Below are 25,468 nucleotides of genomic sequence, written 5' to 3'. Positions count from 1 at the left end.
CTCTCTCTTCTCCCACCCCCCCCCCATTCTATGCCCCTCATGCCAAGTACCAACTGCTCATTTGCTTGAGCTCATATTGCTGACCCAGATGGATAGCTAAAGATAGGGAAAAATACTAAAGTTGCCATGGAAAAATCAACCATCTATAGTCAGCAAAATACAATTCTAGATGGTACTAATGTAAGCAAGCCAAAAAGTTCATATCACAGTATAGTAGAAGGAATGTTGCATTTGACATAAACGTATGTGTATGTCTCTAAGCCTGTTTTCTCATCTAAAAAATGGGAAAAATAGCAGTAGTATTTACTATACAGGTCTACTGTAAGGATGGAAGGAGATAGTGTATGTAAACTGCTTTGCAAACTGTAAAGCACTGTATAAATGTCAGCTCTTATTATTTCATATTGTTAATATGGAATGTTGTACGTGTGTTTATTTGGTTCCTTAGGGGAACACAATTGGAAATAAAGTTAGGAAAAACTATAGAAGGAAATCTCTGGAGATGCGTAGGACTGTTATTTTAAGTTTGGGGATAACATTTATGAATTTGGGATACCAAGATTTATTGTTATAAATTGTTCAAAAGAGATTAGGATCACCAATCTACTTATTTAACTTTGATTAAAATGTTAATAACAATTTTTCTTTTTAATAATGAGCACATATACTAACAAAAAAATATTCAGGTTAAAACGTTCTTGAACATTGTGACTGTGCCTACTTCAAAATCCATAAAACCACAAGGAACCCAATAGACATAAAAAGTGAGCATTCAGTGTCTGTGATGATAATGATAACTAATTTTCTTTAAATTGTTCTAAAGGACCCCATGTAACTATTTAATGGTTTCTAGAATATTTTAATTGCTTAAAATGCTATACTGGTATCCCTTAACATATAGCAACCCTATATATGAATTTCACTTCAACAGAATGGATAAAAGGAGAGAACAACTTGATATATATTCCCTGAAGAACTCCTTATATGGACTTTTGAGATTTATTCAGGAGCCTTGTTGTAAGCCACAAGAATACTGTCAGTCTCTATACTGTTCCATCAGTTCCATAATGCCTATCAAACATTAAGAAGTCAAGTTGCGTGAGCCCCAGAGTCCTTTCCCCTATGATGCAGGGTGTACAGCAGTTACATAAAGGCAGTCACTAGTTCCTATTAGCAAAGAGAGGATTATTTTATCACCACCAGTGCTAAATTACCAACACGGCAGCTTCCTCTTCAGTCTCAGCATCATTCCCAAATTCTACAATGAGAAGCAGTTATGACGAAATGTAAAAAGGAGACCTGGGTTCAATGTTCAACTTAGTCCTTTACTAACTAGAACCCCTGGCCAAGTCACAACTTCTCGAGGCCTCAGTTTTTTCATCTATAAAACAGGGATAATAATCATAATAATGCTGTGCATTACAAACCTCAGTAGTGATGAGGGTCAAATGAAATAATGTAGGTAAGCTACTCTGTAAATCATGAAGTGCTACATAAATAGGAACTGTAATTATTATACTTGTAGCAGGTATTTATAATAAATTCAATAAATGAAAAATGTTTCATGGCCAACTGAAGAAATGGTTCTGTTGTATACACCAAGGCATATCCCTATAATGCTAACTTGCATAATCTGATTATTTTAAATATTTAACTTTTCCATTTAAAAAAGACAAAATGGGAGACTAAAGAAATCTAACTGAACATTATAACATTCCCATTACAATGTAACTGAATGCTTTTTTTTCCCATTGGGGGAGAAAGGCCACCTCGCACTCCTTTCCCTAGGCAAGAGCTTCTCTCCAAAAAGCTGCTGGTACTTTGGACCAACATGTTGCATAAGGAGAAACAAAAAGTTGCCCCTCCCAATATAAGTCAGAATAGTACACATTTTATAGCATGAATATAATATTGAATATCTGGTTTTCAATAATTAATTTTCAATCTTCAAGACCAATTGTTGTAATCTTTAACTGATGTTCTAACTTCTCCACAATATTCTTTAAATATTCTTTATCTTTGAAAAAGTACACATATAATTCTCGTTCCATTTGACATAGTTTATCAGTTGCCAAAATTCTTCTCTTTGCCTTTACATTAGAAAGAATATCCATAAGCAGATGATTTAGCTTTTTCAAATGAGAGTCAACTTGATGAAATTGCTCCTTTAATTCCTAAAAGAAAAATATACATACACTTCGGTTATACAGAACCTAGACATAATGCTTTGTATTACAAAACATAAAAGGAAGCAATTTTAAAGGCTTAAGTGTTAATCTCACAATTCTTCAGTGTAAACTATTTTGAAATACAAGAACTTAGTAGTCAAAATTATTCATTGATTATAATGTGCTCTGATTTGGATTAGTCAACTTTTGAGGCTCACAGACTAGAAACATAGACCTAGAAGGGACTGTAGAGATCATCTAGTGTCAAACTTTTTAGGGAAAGCCAGGCTTACAATCAAGTCTCCTGACTCCTAGTTCAACAGTCTTTGCCCTGCACAAGCTTTGTCTACTTGATGAGTTATCCAACGCAAATCCTCTTTTCAAATAATTATTAACAGTATTTCATATTGTAACCTATTGCACTTAATGAAGCTCTTTACTACCATTAACATAATCACACATAATCATAACATCTTAGAAATGGAAAGGGGCTTAGAAGTTACTGTAAGGTCCATATGCTCCTTAAAGCCCAAGTTCTTTCTACAACATTCCTACAAGTGGAAATCTAACATGTGCCTGAAGATGATCGATGACTTGACATCTCCCAAGGTATCTCTAACTGCCTCTTAATTCTAGTTTAACAGGAACTGCTTACATGCAACAAATTAAAATTCCTCCCAGCTTAAATATTCAGTCTCCTACTAACTAGTCCTCATTTCTCCTACCTTTATAACTCATTCACCCTGCTCCTCACAACTAGTTCATTTTTGTCTATTACACATCTCTAGTTTATTCCATTTTACATTCCAGAATATCCTTGCTACCTTTTCATTCCACATTTATCAAGAATTTTTAGACTCTCCTCAATTTATCTCTTCTAGAAATCTTTTGTTTATTGACCACCACACTGCAACTATTCTCTTACTCTATGTTCCCTCAGTATTTATATATTAAACTTGCACTTCAATATATCATTTTGGACTTGATATGACACTTTGCAATTACTTTACAATATACTGTTAGACTCCCTCCCAAAGCTGATTGTAATCCGAATGTCAGCAAATTATGATCTTACACTCTTTTGCACACATAAGCTTCATTCTCTTAATTATAATGTAAATTTTAGGGGTTGGTTTCTTTCATATACCCCAATTAATTAGTAGAGAACTTAAGGAAACACAAAGAAGTTTCTACAAAGTTTCTTTCCTACAAAGGAAACTTCATAACTACTTGTCAACTTAAAATACAAACTAGTTTTCTAATGAGGTGACTAACCTCAAAAGCTTATAATTTGTGATTCTACCACCCTGACCCCATCTTAACCCTTCACCAAGGCCAAATAGGCACTCAGGAAGTCTACAGGTTAGGTCTCTGTAACCGTTTAGATGCTACCATATGACCCTTCAATGTGAGAAAATAAAACAAGAGGACAGTATTCTTAAACACAAACTGGCAGGACAGTATATTGGAAGAAGCTCTGGATTTGAAAGAGCACCTAGATTTGACTCTCAGCTCAGCTACTGATTTACATGTGTGGCCTTAGGGAAGTCACCTCACTTTCCCTTCATGAAAAATGAATAAGTTTGATTAAATGGACTCTAGAGTACCTTACAGTACTAAATCTAAAATTTCAATACAATCTATATTAAAAAGTCTCCTTTGAGAACAACTTTAACAAACCTGAATAGAGAAAATATAAAATTTAAGTTGGAATTTCACTTTAATGTGTCTTCTGATATGTCTGAGAATCTTAAGCAATTTACTAAAACAACACTATTATAATGACCGTAACAAAAAAAATATTAAGGGCCACCTACATGCAGAGCCCAGCGTAAAGCCAATACATACCTGATCACTGAGCCAGAGCTGGTTTCCTCCGCGATACAAAGTATCATAAAGCATATCCACACCATTGTTCAGTTTGGATAGAAAGAGAGAATGCTCTTGAGCAGCTATTGCCAGCTGATCTCGTACAGAAGACACATTTTGCTTCAGTTTCTGAGCCACTTCTTCCAGGCCTTCATAGGTTCTGAATAATTCTTGTTTCTTATCCTCCCCTTCTAAAAGCTGATAAAGCCTAAACCAGTATTTTTAAAAAGAATTACCAGATTAATAGGACTACAGTTGTAAAGTTAACATTTTCTTAAATGTAGATCATATTAGCGACTATTTTGAGGATGGCTTTTAAAATAATCAATTCACCTGTTACTGAATCTGTTACTAAATCAAGATAGCTATTACTAAATCAAGAAGATTATTACACTACTCAGCTACACTGTTCTAAATAATTGTAGTATATACGTACCCAGTTTCCATTTTCTACCAAACCTTAGATATAATTATATCCCTATTTAAACACTCACTAGCTGACAATAGGCTAATTGCTTAACCTTGGCCTCAGTTTCATCATTTATAAAATGCTGTTAAGACACCTGCATCAACTCCTTCACAGGACCATGATGAAAGTACTTTGCAAAAATTCAAGTGCTACATAAATGTGAATTATTATTATTAATCCCATCCTAGACAAATTAGCTTTTGTGATACAGTAAAGTAAGCTGTCCTTTCATGAGTAAAATTTGGCTAATTCCTGGGTAAGGCAGTGAATAGAGTGCTGGCCCTGGAGACAGGAAGACCTGAGTGTCCAATCTCAGCTATTTACTAACTATGTGACCCTGGGCAAGTCACTTAACCCTATTTCCTCATTTACAAAATAAGCTGGAGGAAGAAAAGGCAAACCACTGCAGTATCTTTGCCAAGAAAACCCCAAAGGAGGTCACAAAGAGTCAGATACGACTCACCAACAACAAAATCCTGTACAAAAGATATTAAGTCTTGATGAAGCATACGCAAAGTCCACTCCCAGACTTCAACAAGCTTCTAAGGCAGATAGCGTACTTCTTTTTATGTGGGAGATGGAGAAAACAAAGGCAGTCAATTTCCAGGTACATAATTATGAAGGACTGTCCTTCTTCTTTCAAAGAAACAGAATTTGTTATAAGTTTGGGTTTGTTGTTTTTTTTTTAAGAGGTAGTAGGGACCTTAGAGAACATGTCAAAGGAGGCAGAAGGTAGAGGTAATTTGTTCAAGCTCACATACCTAGCTAGCAGAAGGGCCAGGACTAGGGTAGAAATTAACAATGCTTTGCTCTAAATAATTTAACTTGCCTCTAGTTTACATGAAGCAAAAGATCTAGCAAGATTTTTATGACAAAACTCTTCACCACAATTAGAGTGAAGTTACAGTTGGACTCTAATATCTCAGTTCTCAGTTTGCAACATGAAGAAGCTGATATGGAACTAAAGAGAACCAAGAAAGGATAAGAAGCTGAACTAGACCAAAAATACATACTTATGCTAGAAGTGACAATTTTGAGGGCATTGAGGGATTGATTCTTAAGGCCTATGAAAGAGGGCAGGATATCAAAGCCTTGGGAAAAAATCTGAGACCTTGCCATCTCTACAAAATATTCACATATATATAATACACACATACACACATACATACACACACACACACACACACACACACACACACATTTTATGATGGCACGAGATAAAGACAGGGATATCTATCCCAATTCCAATAGTATAAACAATGCTCAGGAGAATAAATTCCTTCCACCAATAAAGGTCACCACTTCTCTGAAACCTCTTACAGAGTTGCTAGATCAGTGGTGTCCAACTCAAACAGAAAGAGATAGATCCCTGGATCAATCCTGCTGCATACTGACTTAGAAAACCACAAATTAACATTAACTATCTTGTGTTATATTTTATTTTGTTAAACATTTCACATTGACACTTTTATCTGCCTGGCTGCACTGGCCTGTAGGCCACAAATTTTGTAATCTGCCCAGCATCACACAGAAATATGACTTAAAGTCAGTTTACACTAGTTTCAAGACATATTATATCATGCTGCCTCTCATGAGAAAAGAACAAGTTTTTCCACAAATAATATTCTATAGCAGATTATCTTTATAGTCAAACAATTAACTGAAAGGTATAGAGAATATAAAATCCCACCATTTATTGCCTATGAAAGGTCCCTTAAAACATCAAAGTGACACCATAATCATGACACGTACCTATGAGTAGAACAATCCTTGGTATCAATAGTATTCCTTGGATGGGTCTGCTGAGATATGGATGGGTCAGCTAACATTTCTAATCGTTGATGCAGTACACTATTACTTTGACTAAGTTCTTGAGTCAAACTCTCAAGTTGGCGGTGAGTATCCCGATGCTTTCTTAACTCAATTTCATATGCTAGCTGCAGAAGTTCAAAAGATGCCTTCTGTTTTATCAGCTGATTAAGAACTAATTCTTGTCTTGATGTATAATAGTCTTGTTTAGCAAGCTGCAGATCAAAATCTCCCTTCACAACTGGCATATTCAGTAACTGAGCATTTTCTTTTACCACAGCAGGTAATGTTTTATTATTCAGTTGGGCGATTTGTTCCTCAAGCTTTAGTATCTCACTGCTGAAGCTAGAAATTTTGGCCTCTAAATCTTCTTTGCCAATAGCCTACACAAAGAAAAGCAATACACTTAGAATATCTTTAGGAACATAAAAAACCAACATTTTTTAAACTTCTCATCTTGCATTTTGACTTCCAATCTATGCCAACACTTAGTGTGTATTCAGGAAACGAAAATTAATTTTAATACTAAACTAAAGCAAATATAATTACAAAGGCAAATATACTGCCAAAAAAGTTATGCATTCTGAAAACATATTAGAAAGAAAAAACAAAAAAAATGGAATTGCAGAACAGACTACTTTGATACTGAATATTTACTTTTTAAATTGTTTTCTTAATACATAAAGTAATACTACAAACTAATAATGTCTGCTAAGACCTGTTTCAACTAAGAGACAAGATCCTTTGTAATCAATACATTTAATCAATTTGTATTTGTAATCAATACAATGGAGACTGGCTGAACATTTTAAAATACTTTGTTCTCTGAAGTGAAGAAAGAACTCTCCCAAGAGAGCTAGTCTCCTATATCAATTAACTGATTATAATACTTTTTTGGACAGACATTATTAGAACCTTTTATAGATGTTTTTGGATAAAGTTACTATCTTTAAAAAAGTGACACATTAAAACTTCTAGTAATTGTACCTATACATCCAGCTACTATATGACAAAGGTCACTACACAAACAGAAGACCCATAATGTACAATTTTTTAAGACCCATAACATACAATTTTTTTAAATCATTACTTTTTTTAAAAGGTAAATTACAGTGCTGCTAGTATCTGAATGTTTACAAATTCCAGTTCAAATTAGTGAAACTTGAGTTATCCTCAATATTTCTGGCTTCAATTAATAAAGGATAATCAACTGTTGATGACTTTGCAAAAATAAAATGACAAAACTCAATGCCCAAGGGGTTGCAGAGATGTAGGTATTTTCATACAGTGCTGGTAGAATTGTATATTAATAGAATCTCCTTGGAAAACAAACTGGTGGTACATAAGAGCTACTGAAATACTCATGCCCTTTGGTCCAACAATCTCTATTGAGAATACACCATAAAGAGTTATCATAAAGAAAAGGGGAAAGTGTGTGTGTTGGTTGTTATTTATGATTACAAAGAACTGAAAACTACTTAAATGTTTAATAGTTTGCAAATGGCTAAATGAGCCATAGTATATCAATACAGTGCAATATACTACAATGCCATTAAAAATGATAAACTTGAGGAAACTAAAAAATTTGTAAAGATATTCCATAATGTGAAGCAAAGAAAAGAGAACCAGAAGAATAATATAAATACTATGACCATATAAAAATAAAAATATCCACAAAAATATCCGAATTAGCTAACAGAATAGGATATAAAAACACATTAAAATACATTATGTAGAAGTTAATTTGAAACACATTATGTAGAAATTAATTTAATATTTATTTGGTTTTGAAGTTTAAAGTCAAGTACATGATCACTGCAAAATTTTCAAACACTGGCACACAGTGGCTATTCATTAAAAAAATTGGCAATAAAGAAATACAAGTATCTACTATCTCCCCTTTTAAATAATTTGATAGTATTTACTATACTTTTCTCCTTAAATGACAGAATTAATTTTTTACCTTACCTTGCTAGCCAGGGTTTGAAGATTCTCCTCTGCCCATTTTATACATGACTGAAGGCTACATTTGTTTGCTTTCAACTGAATTAACTGATGTTGGGCACAAACATAAGCCAGCTGCAGCCTAGCCATCTCAAGCCGTCTCTCCTCATGAGATTCATTAGCATCATCATCACAAATGGATGGTGTTTGTATATCAAAAAGCTGAAAATTTTCTTCATTTGAACTTTCAACTAACTCCTGTATACCTGGAAAGAAATGTTTTTTGGTATACAAGGTTAATGCTACTGTGCTTTGTCCTTCTTGGCTTAAGTATTTTTCCAAGGCAAGTTGAGATAAAAACACCGGCGGCGGTGGCGTAGTCCCTTGCTTTGTCTCTGAACAACCAAAGAATGATGTCAATTTCCCAACTCCATCAATAAGATCTTGAAGTTGATTAGTTATCTTGGTATTTACAGCATTTAGAAATCCTTGACTCTCCTTCAAATTTTTAGTGACTTCTTCTTCTTTAGCATTTAACTGGAGTGATCTATGACTATTTGCTGAAGCTATTAATTGGAATTTATTACGACGCTGAATTTTTAGATTTTTTAACTTCTGAAGAGCTTGGAGCTCAGTCTCTAATTTTTCTAGCTCAATTCCTTCCAAAGTAGATGTTTTGAGATCAGAAGTTTTACAAGTTTTAAGAACTTCATCCAATGCTTGTTCTTCTAGGATGGGCTGGCCAGATTTTTGAAGGGTGCTAAAAGCTTGCAGTTCTTTTTCAGTCAATACATGCTGTTCATTTACGTTTCTGCAGAACCACTCCAAAAAAGGTTTATTTTCAACAGTTTCAAACAACCAGTCAAAATCTTCTCCATTAAGATTATCACTCTTTGGATAACCAATTTTTTTTAAAGTTTCCACAAACTCATTTCCACAACTCATGTCTTAACTGATAAAACTTTTTGTTATGAATATGTTTTTATTATTTTGATTTCTATTTTTTTTTAATCCAAGCAACAAGCACACAGGATACTGATTTCACTTTAAATCCATGGACCAAAGAAAAAAAAAAAAGATTTGTCTTAAAAACTACAATATTTCCTATGAAAAAAACCAAGTATTGAATTAGTTCACAAATTAGTAGGCTGCATATCCAAAATAAATTTGTGCACTAATAACATTTTGTTTTTACTCTACTACTTACCTACGAAGTGGATAACTCAAATATTTGATAGATATCACAGATGTGGTTCTCCCAAGTTAAGTTAATCTTAAAAAATTAACCAAATAACTGAAATCTCACTGTAGCTAAGTTTCTTCAAATATAAGAGTTGTTTACCAAAAACTAAATGCATACTTAAAAAAAAAAGAATTACTGGGAATTGTGGATAGGGACCAGAATGCTATACAACAGTAAAGGTAGCTGTGGTACAATGGCCCTACAGTCAGGAGGGCCTGAGTTCAAATATGACCCCAGTCACTTGACACTTACTAGCTGTATGACCCTGGGCATGGTCACTTAACCCCAATTGCCTTGCAAAAAAAAAGAAAAAAATGTATCAACAGTAGTACTATTTATAACTATTATAATTATCAAGCTAATCTATGTGTTCAAAGATACGTACTGATCTTAGAGGATATGACAGATGACAAACCATTTCAGCTCCCAATATCTACATTACCCTCCAGTCAAAATTTAAGATCTTGGTGTAAAGTATATAGATTTTTTTCAGACAATTTGAGTGGTCTACTACAGCAGAAATATAAAGTGAATTTTCTCTTAAGTTTCTTATTGCTTCTGTGAACCCCTTCCTGATTCCCTCAATTGTTAGTGTTCCCTCCTCAAATTATACCTTGTATATATTCTTTATTTCCCTAGTAGAATCTAAGCACATTGAAGACAGAGGGGGCTTCTCTTGTGTCTTTGTATCCTTAGCACCTAGCACAGTGGTAGGAACTTAACATTCGAATTGAATTCACTACCAAAGAGAGTCTTATTTAGCAAACTAAAAAACTCACTTCATTTGGGGAAGGGGAGATGACTAAAAAATTTTCTGCATCATATAATACAACTTTATTACAGTTCTGAACTTGGGCTGAACAGTCCAAATTCTCATTTGATCCCTGAAAGTTCTCCTAAATTCATGGTATGAATCATAGTCCTCTACAGTATCACTCCAAAGTTCAAAAAATATCATTCTCCCCACCCTTTCCCTTTAAAAAATAAAAGAAAGAAAGAAAAGAAACACATCTGGGATTAAATGTTACAACAGGCACTAGAAAACCCAGCTACTGCTATTTGATATATTGTCCATAAATCAATTATGCCCAGGATCCAGTACTTCTAAAATACTGTGTGTATTAGTATTTGTAGGGGAAAAGCAGGCTAATGATCTGAAATTTTCCCTCAATTTTTAAGTTCTCAAAATATGAATCATCCAGGAATTGAAACCATTTTAAAAAGTATATTACTTTGAGGGGCATCTAGGTGGTGCAGTGGATAGAACACAGATCCTGGAGTCAGGAGGACCTAAGTTCAAATCTGGCCTCACACATTGACACTTACTAACTGTGTGACCTTACGAAGGTCACAGAGCCCCAACTGCCTCTCCCAAAAAAAAAAAAAAAAGTTTATTACTTTCAACAAATGCATTACTGAATGGTGAGGAGAGGCTCTAGTTACTAAAAAAAAAATAAACTTTAAAAATTTTCATAAGGCCTACATTTTGAAAAAACTGGCTATGTACCCTAAGACACTTTAGAATAAAAAATCTTCTTCATCAACATGAATGAAGTATAATTAAAGCAGACTGCAGATTCAACAAACATTTACTAGGTTACTGCTATGTGCAAAGGTACTGTGCCAGAAACTAGGAATGAAAAGACACAAATCAACAGTTCCTGCCTTCAAGGACCCTACATCCTACTGGATGGATAAAACTATGTATGCAAACTATGTATGCAATATGTATGCAAAAGGTACCGAACCTAGCAATTTAATGATTCAGGAAAAGAACTCTAAGAATTGACAACCTAGCTAGGCTTTTTGGGCAAAGTAAAGTTTCTAAGAGACAGGGTTAAACAACTAAATGCCTTCCAGGCCAAGATAAGAAGCTGTGTGGTCACAATAAACAGAGAGGGGATGCTGAACTTGGGTTTGAGTCACATACTTAAATATCTTCTGCTCTCCTGAGGTACCCACACATTCTACTTTCCCAGCCCTTGCCCCTTCATCCCCAATCTCTACTGAGATAGAACACAAAAAATCCTATCATATCTTTCCTCAGGGCCCCAGATGAACCCATGCCCCACTCCTATCAAGTTGTATTTGTTCACTCTCTCAGGCCCTTAGGGACCTTAGCAAAAATACATTAGCAAAAAGGTAAATTTAAACTAAAACAAAATGTGAAATTGGCTCAGAAATTGTATCCCAGAAATGGTTACCTTTCAACTTGAACTGAAATCTTTAAAATTTAATTTATACTTTACAAATATGTTTTCCCGAATTGTGGATATCATCAGGAGGAAAAAAAATCCCTGTAGAAAGAAAAAAATTCATTTAGTCTTTTTTTTTTCCAGATACTCAAAGAATCTTAATCTACTTATTCTTGAAGGTTTTCTCACTTAAGTTTTTCAGTCACCTATTAAATATTCTCCCCACAAGTACCTGTTACAGGCACCCTTAAACTATTACTGCCCATTCACTCAATAGTTCTTTATTCGTAGTCTATATGACCTTTCTTATGTTGTTTCAAAGGATATGTTTGCTTCTTAGAATTCTGTAATTATAAGTGTAATCCTTCCTCTGAGAAATGTAAATTAATAGATATTGTTTGTTAGAAAATACATACATGCATACACCCATATATATGTGTGTATGTATACCATGTATATGTACACACACATACACACACGTGCATAATTAAAAGCCTTTCTCTCCCCACCCCCACTACAATCTTTACACATTAGAAGTTGATTCTCCTTTGCCTACAGAATCTGGTTTTACATTCAGATTTTGAAGCCCTAAAAAAAAAGGTTTAAGTGTCTTAATCAGAGATGCTTTACTCTTGGAAACCTAAATAGCTAGAAGAATATTCAATGCTCATGTCTCGACTAAGCCAATATAATAATACCAAATTTAATTTACAATTTAATGCTAAATTGCCAAAAGGATACTTAATATAACTTAATAAAATAGTAACAAAATTCATTTGGAAAAAACAAAAGATCTAGACTATCAAGGTAAATGATGAAAAGAGGTGAGAAAGAAGAGGGAATAGTACTTCCAGACCTCAAATTAAATGATAAAGAAACAGTTACCAAAACCATCTAGAATTGGTTAAAAAAAGAGATTAATGGAATAGACTAAACAAGGGAAAAATCAGGAACAATGGAACTTAACCCAGTGTTTGATAAGTGGAAAACATATATTACTTAGGAAAGAACTCTATTTGACAAAAACTTCTGAGAACACTAGAAAGTAGTCAGACAAAAATTAGAGTAACATTTTACCCCATATTCCACAATACATTCTAAATAGATACATGAAGATAAAGATCATACTACTTAAAAAATTGGAAGAGAAGATCACATACCTTTCACATCTATCAATAGGAAATATATTTTTAATCAAAGAATAGAATCAATTACAAAATATAAAATAGATAGCTCTGATTACGTGAAACTGAAAAGTTTCCACACAAACAAATTAATGCACCTAGTTGATAAAAGGGAAGCAGTAAAAAGGAAAAAAAAAATCTTTGTACCAAATTTCTCTGGCAAGAGTTTGATATTCAAGATAAAATACATAAATAAACAAACAAACAAACAAAAAAGGCAATAATCAATGCTGGAGGCATTATGGGAAGATAGGCATATGGGTGCCCTCTTGGTGGAGTTGTACAACCATTTTAGAAAGCAATTTAAAATTATGCAAATAGTGACTAAATTATCCATATTTTTTGATCCAGAGATTCCATTACAGGATTTATACCTAGGAAGTCATTCTTGATAAGAAGGTCCTTATATACACCAAAATATTTACAGCAGCACTTTTTGTGATAACAAAGAACTTGAAACTAAGTAGATGCGCACTGATTGGGGAATGGCTAAAGAAACTGTGGTATATGAATGTAATGGAATATTACTGGGCTGTTGCTGTTGCTGCTGTTGTTTGTCCTTCGTTCTGAAAGATGATCACAACATCAAGGAGGTGATGCCATGCTATGCAGGTGAACTGGATTTAAGTGAAGGAGGGCTGTGCAAAGTCACCAGTCTCACTTTCTCCTCCGGAGCCATTTGGGTCCAATGGTGAGATACAGATCAGGATGACTGGAGATGGCTCTGGATGTAGTGAGAAACCTTGGTCTTTTTAAGCTAAGGTCTTTAACAAGTCTCAGTTTGATGAGTCAACGGCCCATTCAGTGATTAAGGCTAGATAAGAAATGAGGCAGAGGTGGCCTCTTTACCTAGTCAATAAAAGAGAAAAAAAAAAATCAACCTAGGAGGGAAATACCCTCAGGGTTTTTGGCCAAAACAGAAACAACCACTATTTGTATTCACTGTGGGCCCAAACAAAGACCAAGCGAGGCCTGGCTGGGACCTACTGTTGGCCAATTAATGAGAGCCAGAGCAATTTTTCTTTAAGGCTCAATTCTTGGGGAGGGAGAGGTTTCAGCAATCAAAAGAAATGATAAATATGAAGTTCTGCATGAACTGATGAAGAGTGAAGTAAACAGAGTCAAGAAAAAATGACTACACACAATGACTACAACAATATATATGGAAAGAAACACACAATCAAAAGTTAATGTTGCAAAATTATAAAGAACAAGCATGGCTTGAAATAAAAGATATGAAAAGACACTCCACTCCAGACCCACCTATTTGCAGAGGTAGGAGGTTGGCAAGTATTGCATATTGCACATAGTTTCAGACTTTATTAATGTATTTATCAGTTATGTTGATTTTTCCTCTTCTTTGTCTTTTCATGTCTTAAAAAAACTATTTGTTATTTGAGATGGTTTCCTAGGAGGCAGAAAGGAAGGATACTGGGGGAAACTACGGTGATACAAAAATCAAAAGACATCAATAAAAATTAATATGAGAGAGAGAGAATAGATGCAGAGCCATTCCCTTAACACTGGTCAGGCAACATAAAGGCAGAATTCTTTGGGAAAACTCCTGTCTGTGTTAACCACTACTAGTATGTATAATATCTATGTAAATTCAATTGCTTCTCACTTCCTTTTTGCTTCTGTCCCCCCAACTCCAATATTAGGTTTCTCCAACTATAGCTTCATAGAGAAGTGTCATTCTGAGACCAAACCATCACAAAGCATCTAGTATCATATTGTTGGATAACCTTGAATAGATTGGAACACATTCTAAATTCCAAATTCTCATCTCCTTCAACTATTTATTATGCTAAAATATCCCAAAACCATAGATGTGAAAATAAAGATAACATATAGCATGTTGCTTTCCTCTCCACCAATCACCACTTTCCCAGAACTCTCCAAAAGGGCATCCTTACACATGTCAAAAGATGGGTCCTTTCCGATCCAAAAAGTAAAGATGGAAAAGCAGTCTTGGGAGCTGCCACACCACTACCACCTAAATCTGGATGCAGACAGGGAGGACAGCAGTAGTCTTCACCTTCTATCTCTAACCATATGTAAAGAATATTCTCTAATAAATCTCATTTAGATACAAGTCCTATACATGAACTTTCTCTGTTTCTTTTTCCTAGCGCAGAATGAGTTACCAAATGATCAATTAATTTGGAGAGTCTCTTGCCATCAAATAATAGAAAACGAAATAAATTGAAATAGTAAGAGAAACTAATCATCTCTCCTCATTTCTTAAAATTCCTTAAACTTACAGGACCCAAAATTTTCTTAAAGATGTAAATCCAAAAAAAGGGCACAAGACTGGAAAAAAAAAAAGGTTGTTTCCAAGTATAACTTGGAATGTAGAAAAGTTTCTTAGTCAATTTTCCAAAGGAAAAAGCAATTTTGCAGACTCAGTCTGCTGGGGAGCCTACAAACACGGTAGGACATATTTTTCAGACACTTCTAAACCGATGTCATGGCTGAATCAATAGTAACTACTGCTTTAAAATTTTATTGTCCATTTTGCCCTTTGTGCACCCAAAATAACTGGAGACTATATGCATGTATCATCATTAAGATCAGCAACTCAAAGTCATAGACAAAATGGAAGATATTGCCAGAAGAAATTTTTTGGCCAAGAATTCCTAGTCACCATGGAAAGTAATTTTCTGCATTAGACAATTTTTGTCCAACTGTATTTGTTTGAAAATAATTTCACAGAACGGCTTTATTATATATACACATATATGTGTATATATGTATATATATATAAAAAAGATGGTCTCACATATCCATTTGTTTACAATTTTCTCTGTCCCTTTCTTTTAAAGGACCATTATAAATATTAATATGCTAATGCTTTTCAACCAGGAGAGGAAAATGTTTTATAGTTAACTCTTTTTAATATTTTAGTAACTAAACCTCCTACCATGGCATAGTAGAAAGAGCACTGGATTTGATGTCAAAAGGCCCTAACTGCTACTTTCTACAACGTCTATTTCCACCTGTAGTTCAATTAGCTTTTCCTTTAGATATTTGGATGCTATGCTATTGAGTATATTATTTATTATTAATAAGTGTTTCATTATCTATGGTACCTTTAAGCAAAATGCAGTTTCCTTTCTTAAATCTTTTAACTGTCTCTACAGATGTGGAAACTGAAAGCTAGCAAAGTAAACTGTTTTGTCTACATCATACAATCAGTTAATGGCAAAATTAGAAATAGAATTCAGATACTACCTAGATACTCTACTATTTGTTCAATCACTGAGAAAAATACTTGAGGGCCTGTTATGTTCAAGGCACTGTGTTACATGAACTTATTTCCTTTAACTACCATCAGCCTCAGAAAGATGATTCCCAAATCTACTGACCTTTCCCTTGAGCTTCAATATCATATCTTCTGGAAATTTCCTCATGATTTCCCCTACCATCATATCAATTTTTTAAAAACCTCCCACTGCAGGGGTCCCTATTGCTACACAATTCATTGTCTCTACAACACTGGCTCAAAACCTTAGAGTAACTTTTCTCTTAGCACCCATTTCCAAATAGTCACCAATCTGTGTCAACATACCTCCCAACCTCACAGTGTTTCTCAACAAAGTTCTGCCATCTGTGAACTCTTATTGTAATTATAGTCAATGTTACATAATTTAGAACAAATATCCATTCTATCCCTCCCACTAGATTGTAAGTTCTTTTTTGGGGGGGGGTGGTGCAATACAGTATAAAGTAAAAAAAAATTAATTTGCAGTGGATATCTCATGGGACCTCAGTCAGACCTGTAATTCAAGTCCTGATTTGTGTTACTTATTAGTTGTATGACCTCAAGTTAGCCAGGTAACTCTTCTGAGCCTCAGCTTCCTTATCTATAAAACAAAAATAATAATTCTTATCCAGCCCATGTCACAGATTTGTTGTTAGGAACAAAAGTTACAAGGCAAAAGTCCCTAGAAAATTGTAAAATGCTATTAAAGGGTAAGGTACATGTAGCTTATAAAAATTAGACCCGTAACTTTATAGACAAACTATCTATATCGATATAGCATCTAATTTAGCACAACACAAACATAAACTTAAATGGCCATCCCTTTCAGCCAAGCTGTTGGGCCCACTGACTAAAATATTGGAAGAAAGCATATTCATGCCGTGTTCAAGCTGTTCTGTTCACGAACTACCTGGGCCTCCTTCACCTCCTAGAGCAACACCACCTATCCTTTAAGTCTTCAATAAAGTTCCCCTAAGCACTCCAATCCAGGGATTTTTTTTTAAATGAATGGATAGGGATCAGTAAGGTCCTGACAATGACGACCACGAGTTTTGCTTAGGAAGGTAGGTCCAGGTGTTATATATAAGGGTAAGTGGTACTCAAAAGGGGACATACTAATTCCTTAAATGGTAATAAAGCTCCTTTATACACATTTTTTTCAAAAGACCATCTAGAATTCCCAAACAGAAAACTTTGTCAATCAATGCAGATCAGAGCTTGCTGTGCGCCCTTATTATCATAGTCTTGCCTCTACAAAAGCTCTATATGGCTTACAAAGTTAGCCATGCTAAAGATCCAAAAAGCATTATAAATCACAAAGCAAAGTAGCCTGACACTACAAATAACAGACAAAGCACAATGCACAGCTTTCCATAAGAAAAGACAAAGCTTTAAGTATTTATTCTATACTTAAGATTTTTTTCCCATCACCTTTGTTCATTCACGTACAGGTTAGATGACCACTGAGGTCTCTTCAAACTCTGAGAGTCTGTGATGATCTTTTCTTAACCTGAACTTCTGGGAAACTTCTTGTTTTATACACACTCACCTGGCCCTTAATCACATAATGCCTTATATATTATCAATTAACTTTTTCAGTGTTTATGTTTAGTTTCCTAAAAAGATTAAGTGTCTTCAAAACAAACTATATTCTTTGATTCCACCATATCTCGGTGACATGCAAAAATCAGACAATTTTTTTAAATGAATGAATTTATCTTTTCTAAACCTTTAGTCATATAATTTCTTTCAGTAGCTTCCATTTCCACCAATTAAATGGGAATAATACCTATTGGATTGATAATCAATTTATGAAATTCTGAAATTTTGAAACGAAGGTAGGCATGCCCTGTTCTCTGGATATTCACCGGAATGACCACAGTTGGCAGTGGGAAATAGGGCTGCAATCACACTTTATATGGCACAGAGACAGGTGGTGAAAAGCAGGGAGGGATATACAGAGAGACAGTGGCATGGGAATAGGGAGATGGAATGATGAAGTAAGGCAGACAGCTCACGGAAGGGGGTGGGGAGGGGGAGAGGCAGAAAAATCACTCCTATAACTACGGACTAGAGTTGGGAGCACTAAGCAGCATGAAGATATAGAGATGGAAGGGGGAGGAAGGAGTTTGAGGTCTCATTTTTGTAAGGTTTTTTGGGGAAAGAGAGCAACTCCTATACATATCCAAATTATCTAAAAGTCATAGTTAGAACTTCAAAATCTTCATCTCAAAGTTATCAACGCCTTTTTTAACTCTGCTGGTCTGGAGCTGTGATGGTCTGTAATTTACATATCATAGGACTAGAACCTTGACAGCATCACCTAAGGGCTTCTTCTGATTCAGCACATATTACCAGGATGTGAATTTTAGTTGATATATGATACAATTTATAAATTATTTTCCTTTGATTTTCAGGCTGGTTTCAGGAAGTTTCTCAGCCTCCAGGCTGCCCTTTGCAAAGTCATTTCCAACTATTGCCCCTTTATACTGGCTACTTATAAATTTACTTTCTATATGGACTAGAAGGGGAAGGAGGTAGCAGGGGGACCAGAATAAGATACAATTTTAACACAATTATAATCTTCAAAGACTTGCTTCAATAATGTTATGTCTCATAATAATAAGAAAAAAAACTAGGCACAACTTAATAGATCAAAAATGCAATGCTATCACAAGGAGAAAAGCACAAGGGGTATGTATAATGAATGAATATATATTCACTGAGCAACTATTTAAAAAACCTGGTAAAGTAAGTGCCACATGAACCGTAGGAGGAACACTTGTATTCCTTTAAGAATTCAGAGGATCATGGGATTTAGGACCTGAAGGGACTTTAGATATCACCTGGTATACCCAATTTTATAGATGAGAACAATGAGTCTCAACGAAATTAAGTGAATTATGAACCAGGAGTCAGCTCTACCACTTTGTGATCTTACCCACTCTGAGCGTCATTTTCCTCATCTATAATACCAGCCCTTCATATTTCACAAGGTTATTGTAAGAATTTTTATAGAAGCTCAAAGGGAGATATTATTTAAAAGAAATGAATTTCAACTACAGTATTAAAGAATAATAGGACACAGTGAATATTCATGACTGATAAAACCAGTGGTATATGAAATTAGAGGACACAACTTAAAGAGACTGCTCTCAGTTTTCTTATTCTAAAAAAAAAGGACTTACTGAGCATCTATTTATATGGTAATGATAGGGCTGAAGAGGTAAGACCTAATTCCAGTCATCAGATGCTCAAAGATAAAGGGGTTTTCACAGGCTATCTACGCCATTACTTTAAAGACAAAGAAACTGAGGAGAAATTAAGTGACTTACCCAGTCAAACAAGTAATAAACAACAGAAGAAGAGTTTGAACCCATGGGGTTCATCTTCCCTTTCTCAGGCTTACATAGTATTTTGAAGCTCTTGGTAATCAAAAATATTAAGTACCAATTTGTCTATTACTGTGAACTTATGCTCTATGTTATGTAAGTTATGGACTGTTATGAATAGTTTTATATTCTAGCAACTCTTGTGGAAGAGGCCAGTCATCTCCACCAAATGTCAACCAACTGCCACACACAAGACTGGCAAGCCAGCTTAGCTGAAACAACAAAGCACCCTGAAAGAGACACAAGAGGAAGCGTGGGCCAGACATACTAAACTCTTCACACCCTGATGGGGACAGCCCAGAATTCTTAATCCAAGAGCCTAGCAAGTAGCACTGCTTCCAGTTCAGAGTCCTTAGCCATCATGCTGTGAAGCAAACCTGGTGGAGATGCAGCCTGACAATCGTTCCTTCAGGTTCTATACTTAAGACCCAGAAAGGAAGGTCTTGCCCACAAAGGCTTTGGCGCCATCAAATAGTTCAACAATCAGAAGCTGATGTTGTCTTATCAGTGGAAATGACATTAAAGAAGCATTCATATCTGCTATGTCACTGCACCCTAAGAACCATGAGACTTCCCATCTGACCTGCAAGTGAAACATTCTATATCGTGTTATCTCCCCCATTAGAATGTGAGCTCCCTGACAGCAGGGACTGTTCTGTTTTTCTATGTGTATCCCCAGCACTTGGCACAGGGGAGGGGAGTAAGCAATTATATAGTGGCTACTATGTGCCAGGCCCTATGCTAAGCGTGTTACAAATATCTCATTTGATCCTGACAATATCCCTGCAAAGTAAAGTAGGTGCTATCATTACCCCCATTTTACAGTTGAGGAAACTGAAGCAAAGAAGTTAAAGGACTTGCCCAGGGTCAGCTGGTGTCTGAGGCTTGGCTCCAGGACCAGGACTCTACTTTGCAATCCTAGAGTCCTCCTTTGTACACATTAAATGCTTTCCATTCATGTCCCCCCACCTGTAAAGAACCTTCATACCGTATTAGTCTTTGTATATTCCCTAGGACTTGGCACAGTATAAATATTGGATTCAATTAAACAATTTGAGAACAAGTTGGCATGTGATCAACTACAAAATTGTGTAGTACAGAAAATGATAGAGCCTCCTCTCCCCACCCCCCACCACCCCAAATAGGTTTATTTTTTCTGTCACTAGTGACAACCCTTTCTGAGAAGTACATAACATGCTTAAGACCCAAAGCAAAAAACGTCTTCCCTCTCCTTCCTCTACTGTCTAAAAGCCACTTACCTAGCCTTAACTGGAAAGTGCCTCAATGAAACTGAGACCTGTTAAAGACCTTAACTTAAAAAGGCCAAGGTCTCCCACTGCACCTGGGGCCATCTCCAGTTGTCATGATCTATAACTTACCACTGGACCCTGAGGCTGGTGACTTTGTACAACCCTCCCGAATTTAAATCCAATTTCTCTGCATGTTATGGCATCACCTCCTTGATGTCATGGTCCTCCTCAAGAATGAAGGACAAACGACAACAACAAAACCCATTTTCTACTACCCCCTGCCTCCACCACAAGCCCTCCCAAAGAGGGCTGCTGATAAATACCTATGGGTTCAAACGCTCATGGTTTCAAGGGTGACCACTTTATAACCTAGACGAATGAATCTGAGATCTCAAGGCCGATGCCAGCTTCTCCAATGCACCCCCAAACCATTATTAACCAAACAATAATAATATCTCCCATTTCGATAGTACCTGTAAAGTGTACAAAGACCTTTCTTAACAACAATCACAGCATCTCAAAACTGGAAAGAACCTAGAAGGGGGTATATCTAGTAGAACCTATACGTGGGCAGGAATCACTCCAATAATATTCCTTATAAAGAGGCATCCATCCTTTCACTGAAGAATTCTAGCAACAAAAAGTCGTTATCTCCTAAGAGAGTAGGATCGACTTTAAGAACTCTAGTTAGGAAGTTTTTCCATGAGGAAGGGAGGGAGAAATTTGGAACTCAAAATTTTTCAAAAGCTAATATTAAAACTTGTTTTTACATGTATCTGGGGGAAAATATTTTTTTAAATAAAAGCAAGTTTTTCCTCATATCAAGCCTAAATCTGGCTCCTATAAAACTTAGACCCACTGCTCCTTGTTTGGCCATCTGGAGTCAAGCAGAATAAGCCTAACACCTCTGCCACTCGACTGCCCTCCCATCTGAAGACAGATCTTGATCCCTGCGACTTCCTCTTTTCCGAGCTCAACATTCCCAGTCCCCACAACAGATTTTCACATCATCTCCAGTCCTTTTCATGCACGTGCTGCAGCCGACCGAGCCTGCTAGCAGGCACAGAGACTGCAGAAAAGGAGGAGTGGAAATCGGACCAGCCCGGGAGGGGAGGCGGGAGGCGGGAGGCTCCAGACATTCCGTTCCGGCAGGTCAAGGATATTAATGCTTCTTTAATGCCATTTCCACTGATAAGACAACATCAGCTTCTGATTGTTGAACTATTTGATGGTGCCAAAGCCTTTGTGGGCAAGACCTTCCTTTCTGGGTCTTAAGTATAGAACCTGAAGGAACGATTGTCAGGCTGCATCTCCACCAGGTTTGCTTCACAGCATGATGGCTAAGGACTCTGAACTGGAAGCAGTGCTACTTGCTAGGCTCTTGGATTAAGAATTAAGGATTAAGAATCACCCGGCACGCTAGCTGTCATTGCATCGATCTGATAAGCACGTCATCTACGCCTTTATCCAGACTGTCGAAGAAAAGGTTAAACAGCACAGAGCCGAAGGCCATTAGGGAGAATGGAAGCTACTCGAGGGCAAGAATTGTTTTCTTTCTGTCTCTATCTCCAATTCCAGCACACAGAAGGAGTTTGGATGAAGGGCAGCACGTAGCACAGTGCCCAGCACACAGCAGGCGCTTAGTAAATGCTGACTGACAGAATGGCAGATCTCAAAGCACCTAACGAGCCTCTTTCTGGCGGGCGGTCCGGACGCCCTCAGGTTTCTAGTAACAAGGCCCCGCCGCTCAGCCAACCCCTGCAACCCCAACCCTGCCTCGAGAGCAAAGCGGTCACCGCTCCCATGAGGACAGAAGCCCGGGCAATCGCCATCCTCAGCCCCGCGCGGGACACGACATCACGCAGCAGAGCCACTCACCCTCTCACAGATCCCGCGCTCTCCAACCGTCGCTCCTCTGGCCCGCACTGCCTCACGGGAACGCGCCGACACCGACTGACAGGCGCAGGCGCTGGCGCAGGCGCAGACTCCAAACACGCACGCACGCACGCACGCCGTACCGCTGGAGGGTCGGGGAGCTAGAAGGAGAGGTCCGACCTCCGCTCGCAGCCATATTGAGGAAAAGACATGGGTAGGGCGCGGAAGAGCAAATGGGATGGAGGGGGCGGGGTCTAACCGCGCAGTCGTACTAAGGAAAACAAGTGGGGAGGGTGAATAGACCCCTCCTGAATAGATGCCGGAGAGTCTGACTTCTGCGCAGTCGCAATGGCTCTCAAGACAAAAGAGCGAAGAACGGCTTGTCTTTAGAGACTGGGAGAGGAAGGAGAGTCGTGGGGATTTTTTTGGTTGTTGTTTTGTGCCCTCTCCTCCCCTCTCCCTATTTCCAGTATATTTACCTAAGACTGACCTTGATGCATTCGAACCTTAGCTCACTCTCCTCCTAAAACCGAGGTAGGAGCGGGAGATCCCCTTTTCAGAGGTTTGGTTTTTTTTTTAGGATGAGCAAAGCCCCGCTCAAACCCACGACGTCTCTGATTAAGACCATCCGCCAGTTATAAAAGGACTGCGATAGGTATCTGTGAAAATCCCATCAAACTGCCCCGGCCTGGAATCGTGGTTGAATCTCTCTGGGGAACTCCCAAATTGAGTTCATCTTTTCTATCATCTGTTTTCTTAGAATTATCTGGAGCGATACTGATGGGTTAAATGGACAACCACGTTTACCGAGGTCCAGTAGAAAAGACAAGGCTTTCAACTCAGTTCTTTGCCACCCAAGGCCATCTCTCTCCTTCCACAACTTTATGCTCTTTCTCGTTATCAGCCGAATTTTACAAATAAGCAAACAGCCTGAGGGTCGAAATGATTTACCCAGGATTACACAGCTAAGTGTTTGAAAAGGGGGTCTAACTTAGGTCTTCATCACCCAAGTACTTCACTCCATATATCCCCCAAAGCCCCGACTGAGATTATAACCTAGGTTTTCTGATCCCAAATCTAGAATTCTTTCTAGAGCATGACAAGTTCACGTTCATTGTCAGATAATGAGTTATAAGTTAATTTTTTATAAGTTATTATTTGAGAAGGAGCATCTTGACTTAACCTCTCCTAGATATAAATCCAGGTATAACATTAATATCTTGGGGGGAGAATGGGTGAATTGTCATTTATGTGTGAATTTGAGATTTGTATTTGGAATAAACCTGACCTCACTCCCAATCAAGTTACTTCTCTACCCCAAAACCTTCAATGGTTCCCTATTTCCTACTAAAAAAAGTATAATCTCCTTTCTTTGGCATTCAAAGCCCTCCACAATCTGACTCCAACCTCTACTAGTCCAATCTTACCTCTTATAACATCCCTTCACATATTCTACATTTCAGATAAAATAGAGTACTTTCTGCCTTATACTCATCCTGCTCTCTGCCATTTCCTGGCTTTACTCACAAAGGCAGTCAGTCTCTATACCTGGAAGGCTCCCCTTTGATCTCCACCCCACCTTGGGCTATTAAAGTCTCACCTTTCCTTCAAAGTCAGGCCACCTCCTCTAGCCTTCCCTGACCCCTTCCCCTACTTTTCATAGACATAAATTGTTGAGGGGGAAAAAAGACCAGGGATTCAGGGATCCCAAACTTAAGTTCCCAAGTCAAGGTGGTCTGGAATAAATTCACAGACTCAAGTAATCTTTAAGTCAAGTTGGCAAAAGTTTATTGTTATGCTTTACAGCCGGCAAGAGTTCTTAAGGAAACTGCAATCTAAAAGGGGGCACAATTATATCTTATTTAGGGCAATTTTGGGGGAAACATGTCAAGTGTCTTGATTAGTTCTTTTGGGGTGGGATTAGGGAGCAGTTAAGGTGTGGTTAGTTCTTAAAGGAACATGCACTTTTAGTATCTACTTCGCAGGCTTATTACACAGAGTTCACTGGGAAATAGCCCAAGGTGGGGCTAGGAGGAGGTGTGGTTTTGACCATAAAACATCACTAAGTCATCCATCAGTCAGGGCTAGCTGAAGACATCCAGCTTGCTTCCATCAAGTGTCTTGTTAGTCAAGATTAATGTAAGGGAGTGTACATTTGACTGTGTCTAGGATACATATCAGTAAGATCAGTAGGCAGTAAATATTGTTATGTCCCAGTGCACAGCCAATTAGCAATACATAGGAGTCTAAACTAATAAATTCTATAGGTAGGCACAGATGGCCACAGTATCAGGAGTAGAGATATGTGATTTGCTAAGGAATGTTGCCCTTGAGCTGGAGAGAATCTGCTAAGGCCAATGCTTTGAAGCTAGGGAAAGATGGATTTTAGAACTGGGGTTCAGGCACAGGCACCAAAGCAGAGGCTGTTAGAATCATGGTCCAAGCACAAGCACCCAAGCACCCCATCATCTGCACTTATCATAGTCTCTTTTGTATCTTAACTATGTCCTTGACCTTCCCCACTACTAGTCTGTGAACTCCTTGAGAGCAGTAATATTTGTAAAGCATGTAGCACAATTCCTGACACATGGTAGACTCTTAATAGATGCTTATTCCCTTTCTTCCTCTTTATGTATACTTTTGTATCCCCAAAATAGCCAATTTTGGCTTCCTGTAAATCCCAACTAATATCTCATCTTCTACAGGAAGGCTTGCCCATCCCCTCTTAATTCTAGTGCCAACTTGCTTTGAATATATTTGCACGTTGCCTCACCAATTAGGTTGTGAGCTCCTTGAGGGCAGAGA

At 37.1% G+C, this 25,468-nt stretch overlaps 1 protein-coding gene across 1 annotated transcript; it reads right to left on the bottom strand.

The window, feature by feature from the left end:
* On the bottom strand, positions 1 to 22,730 carry HAUS3 (HAUS augmin like complex subunit 3). The gene is made up of 6 exons (XM_036763457.1): positions 22,667 to 22,730; positions 11,707 to 11,799; positions 8,284 to 9,303; positions 6,259 to 6,698; positions 4,017 to 4,245; positions 1 to 2,174 (listed from the first exon to the last, which is right to left on the bottom strand). Exons 3-6 carry the CDS (start codon positions 9,202 to 9,204, stop codon positions 1,941 to 1,943), a joined length of 1,824 nt encoding a protein of 607 aa, XP_036619352.1. The 5' UTR covers positions 9,205 to 9,303; positions 11,707 to 11,799; positions 22,667 to 22,730; the 3' UTR covers positions 1 to 1,940.
* Between the last annotated feature and the right edge of the window lie 2,738 nt (positions 22,731 to 25,468).

Source organism: Trichosurus vulpecula, chromosome 6 (assembly GCF_011100635.1).
Source record: "Trichosurus vulpecula isolate mTriVul1 chromosome 6, mTriVul1.pri, whole genome shotgun sequence".
In the NCBI taxonomy this organism is placed as follows: domain Eukaryota; kingdom Metazoa; phylum Chordata; class Mammalia; order Diprotodontia; family Phalangeridae; genus Trichosurus; species Trichosurus vulpecula.
This window is presented reverse-complemented; position numbering and strand designations above follow the sequence as displayed.

Bases quoted from the DNA above. Each gene is read 5' to 3' on its own strand.
- HAUS3 (XM_036763457.1), bottom strand. From the start codon at position 9,204: ATGAGTTGTGGAAATGAGTTTGTGGAAACTTTAAAAAAAATTGGTTAT. The intron at 6,699-8,283 runs GTAAGGTAAAAA...TTCTTTGTGTAG, and splicing joins TTCAAACCCTGGCTAGCAAG to GCTATTGGCAAAGAAGATTT. The intron at 2,175-4,016 runs GTATGTATTGGC...TTTTTCTTTTAG, and splicing joins AGCTCTGGCTCAGTGATCAG to GAATTAAAGGAGCAATTTCA.